The sequence below is a fragment of the Bufo bufo genome, chromosome 1 (assembly GCF_905171765.1).
Source record: "Bufo bufo chromosome 1, aBufBuf1.1, whole genome shotgun sequence".
NCBI classification, from domain to species: Eukaryota; Metazoa; Chordata; class Amphibia; order Anura; family Bufonidae; genus Bufo; species Bufo bufo.
The window spans coordinates 552,915,111-552,918,107 of NC_053389.1; the positions used below are offsets into that span (position 1 = coordinate 552,915,111).

General features: G+C 51.1%; 1 protein-coding gene across 1 annotated transcript; it reads right to left on the bottom strand.

Moving 5' to 3' along the window:
* Window positions 1-205: 205 nt before the first annotated feature.
* CCDC71L (coiled-coil domain containing 71 like) lies at window positions 206-1,926 on the bottom strand. The gene has a single exon (XM_040415741.1). The coding sequence runs from the start codon at window positions 1,792-1,794 to the stop codon at window positions 1,195-1,197; it is 600 nt and encodes a 199-aa protein (XP_040271675.1). The 5' UTR covers window positions 1,795-1,926; the 3' UTR covers window positions 206-1,194.
* Window positions 1,927-2,997: the final 1,071 nt, after the last annotated feature.

Below are 2,997 nucleotides of genomic sequence, written 5' to 3' on the forward strand. Positions count from 1 at the left end.
CAGTTTTGGGTTTCAAAGCCGCCGCAACCAAGAAGGGTGAGATGGACATCCAGAGGGTTGCAGACCTGAATATGACATGGAGATAGAGAACATGAACCATAAGTGATCCCCACATTTATACTTTGTCCTCCTCATGGAAACCAATTTGTCTTTAACCAGCTTCAAAAAATAAATAAAGTTTCAGTCATATTTTTTGTTATAGGCAGCTGCTTTATTTAATAGCCTACACTAGTTTTTATACACGTGAACCACTGTGGCACCAGACGATAGGCATGAGCCTAGGGAGTGGCACAAGGGCAAAAAAAACAAAAATATATAAAAAACAAAAAGGGTATATTCAACTTTTATAACAAAGTAGAAAGAAAGCTGTAGAAGGGTTCTGGAAAAAGCATTAAATAATCAGCACAGCACCAGAAACCGTCCAACAGTCACCCGCGGTGGTGCCGTAAACACGTGGATTTGTAGAAAGGCACATAAATCGGTTACAGGTGGCACCACGTGCACGGTTACCGCCGGGTGTACCTGTCATGTCAGCACCAGTCACATTTATGGAAAACAAGAATAAATTATCCTTCCTCAAAATGTAACAATACTGCGTCTTGCGCAAGTTACATGTCCACAAGAACTACAGCTATCCCATGCCCCGCGGAAAACATGACTGGCGACTGGACTAAAGGTCTTTATTAAACACCTAAAGAAAAGAAAAGAAAAAAAAAAGGACTACGTCTAGTTTGTTCATCAGGCTTGGCACATACAAAAGCAGACACTTGTAATGTTCTTGCAATTCCCTTGACCCAATGAAAAAAAAATATATAAAAAAATACTAGTTTGCATAAACAGGCATCCAGTCGGCACAGTTCATCGCCATCAGGTCACTTTCAGAATACTTGGCACAACATTAACATTAGTGATGTAAGAAATCAGTCTTTGGATAGGGGACTGAGGTAGTGACAATGCACAGGTCGCACACAAGGAAACCTGTTGCCAGAGACCTGGCATCGCAAGGGGCATGCAGGCTGCCATAGTCAGGGCACCTCTCCAGTGTCCCGTCCATGCTTGCTGGACTCCCATGTGGGTTCTGCAGCGAGTCCGGTCCCGCTCTTCTAGTAGTAGAGGAGTAAAGTGCGGTGAGAGACATGTAAACAGGCTGAGCACGGGTCACTGGAGCAGCCACCTCCAGAGCCAGCAGTCCGCTCAGGGCCACGCCAGGGGGAAGCGGCGGATCCTCACCACCGGCTGCAGGTTCACCTGCAGGATCTCCTGAGCCCTCCGGCAGGCAGCGGCCACCTTCGCCTGGCACGAGACGTCCCTGACCCGTATGGTGGGGAAGGTGGTCAGTTTCGGGACCGCTGCTTTCCAAATGTCCTCCAGCGATCGGCCGACCAAGCTCGGGACCTCCGAAGGGGTCGGGCTGCTGCAGCCGCTGCTGGTGCCGCTGGACTCCCGCCGGCGCTTTCTGCAGCTCAGCCTCATGCCTCTCCGCTTTCTCTTCAGCGGCGGCTTCTTGGGCTGGGCGGGCGGCTGCGGCGGCGGCTGCTCTTTGGCTTTCTTGCTGGAGAGCTGGCTGGGGTCCGGCACCACGGAGCGGCACGAAGAGTAGCCGTACACGTCCTTGCTGCGGAGAATGACCGGGGAGAAGTCCCGCTTCAGACTGCACAGGAAGTTCCACAGCTCCGTGTCCGAGTTCATGAAATGCTTGGACTCCGGTACGAAGATTTCCAAGGCGTCTTCTAGCGGCTTCATGCCCGCGAACACCAGCTGCGACCGGGAGTACACAACTTTGTCCTCTTCCATGACTCCCGCTGCCTTTGTCTGTCCTCCGGCACGGGCAAGCAAAGAGTTAAATTTATCGGCTTAAAAAAAAAAAAAAAACTTAACTGCTGCCAAAGCTTTATGAAGCGCCCCCCTTCTGGCCGCCTGGTTTAACGCAGGGCGCTCCGATACAAAACAAAATGGCTTCTTCGAACGGCCGCTACAGTTGGCTATATAGCTGCTTCTTTGAAATACGACATACCCCGGGCCCGCCCACTTAGTGGGGCTCCGCTGTGGCGATTGGCTAGCCGCAGCATAGTCGTGCCTGCATTGGTTACCGGCAGCACAGTGGGCGGGGGTTTTGCGGGCGTGAAGGGGGTGCTAAAAGTGGAGTAATAGATGTTGGTCCCGCAGTCTGGGAACGTCGGCCATGTTACTTTCCTGGCTCGAGAATGTTACTTTGTTTGACTTAGCTACTTTGTGGTGGCGCCCGGCTCTCAAGGCGTTCTCCTCAGAGGAAAGTGTCTGAATGGGGGAAAGGTGACATCAGGTGGCTCAGAATGAAGACCAAAGCCTTGCCATTGTAAGGAGGCTTAGCCGTGTGGTGGTCTGATGCCAGATCCAGTGGAGCTCATTATAAAGGGAAACCCATTCAGGCTGTAACTCCAGTTATAACTTAAAGGGGTATTCCCAATGGGGGCATAAGGCTAGGAGATACCCCCACCTCTAGGACCCGCACCCATCCTTAGAATAGAGCCTGCAATGTGCTGGAGGTCGCATTGCACATGCGCGTCCGCCCTCCATTCATTTCCAAAGCTAGCTGAGCAGTGCGCTCGGCTGTTTTTGGAAGTCCCGTTGAAATGAATGGGAAGCGCACCACACAAGCGTGGCCACCACTCCATTCACTTCTATGGGGTTTACAGAAATACCCAAGTCGGCACTCTACTATTTTTGGCGCTCCTATAGAAATGAATAAGGGGTGGCCGTGCCTGCATGGTGAGCCTTCCGGCACTTTGTGGTCTCTGTTCTAAGTATAGGTGCGGGACCCAGAGGTGGGACACGCACCAATCAGACATTGGGGGCCCCAGTGTCCAAGATGAGAATAACCCTTTAATGTAATGTAGTCAGGGGTTCAGTCTCTACTAATTCATGTATGGAAAGAGGCATCTCCTTGGGAAAAAGAACCATCTCAGTAGCGCCACCTTCTGGAAGTGGCTCCCTATAAGTCAAAGTTCGACTTTTTAA

What these genes read in the sequence shown, in the direction of transcription:
- CCDC71L (XM_040415741.1), bottom strand. Translation starts at nt 1,794, where the DNA reads ATGGAAGAGGACAAAGTTGTGTACTCCCGGTCGCAGCTGGTGTTCGCG.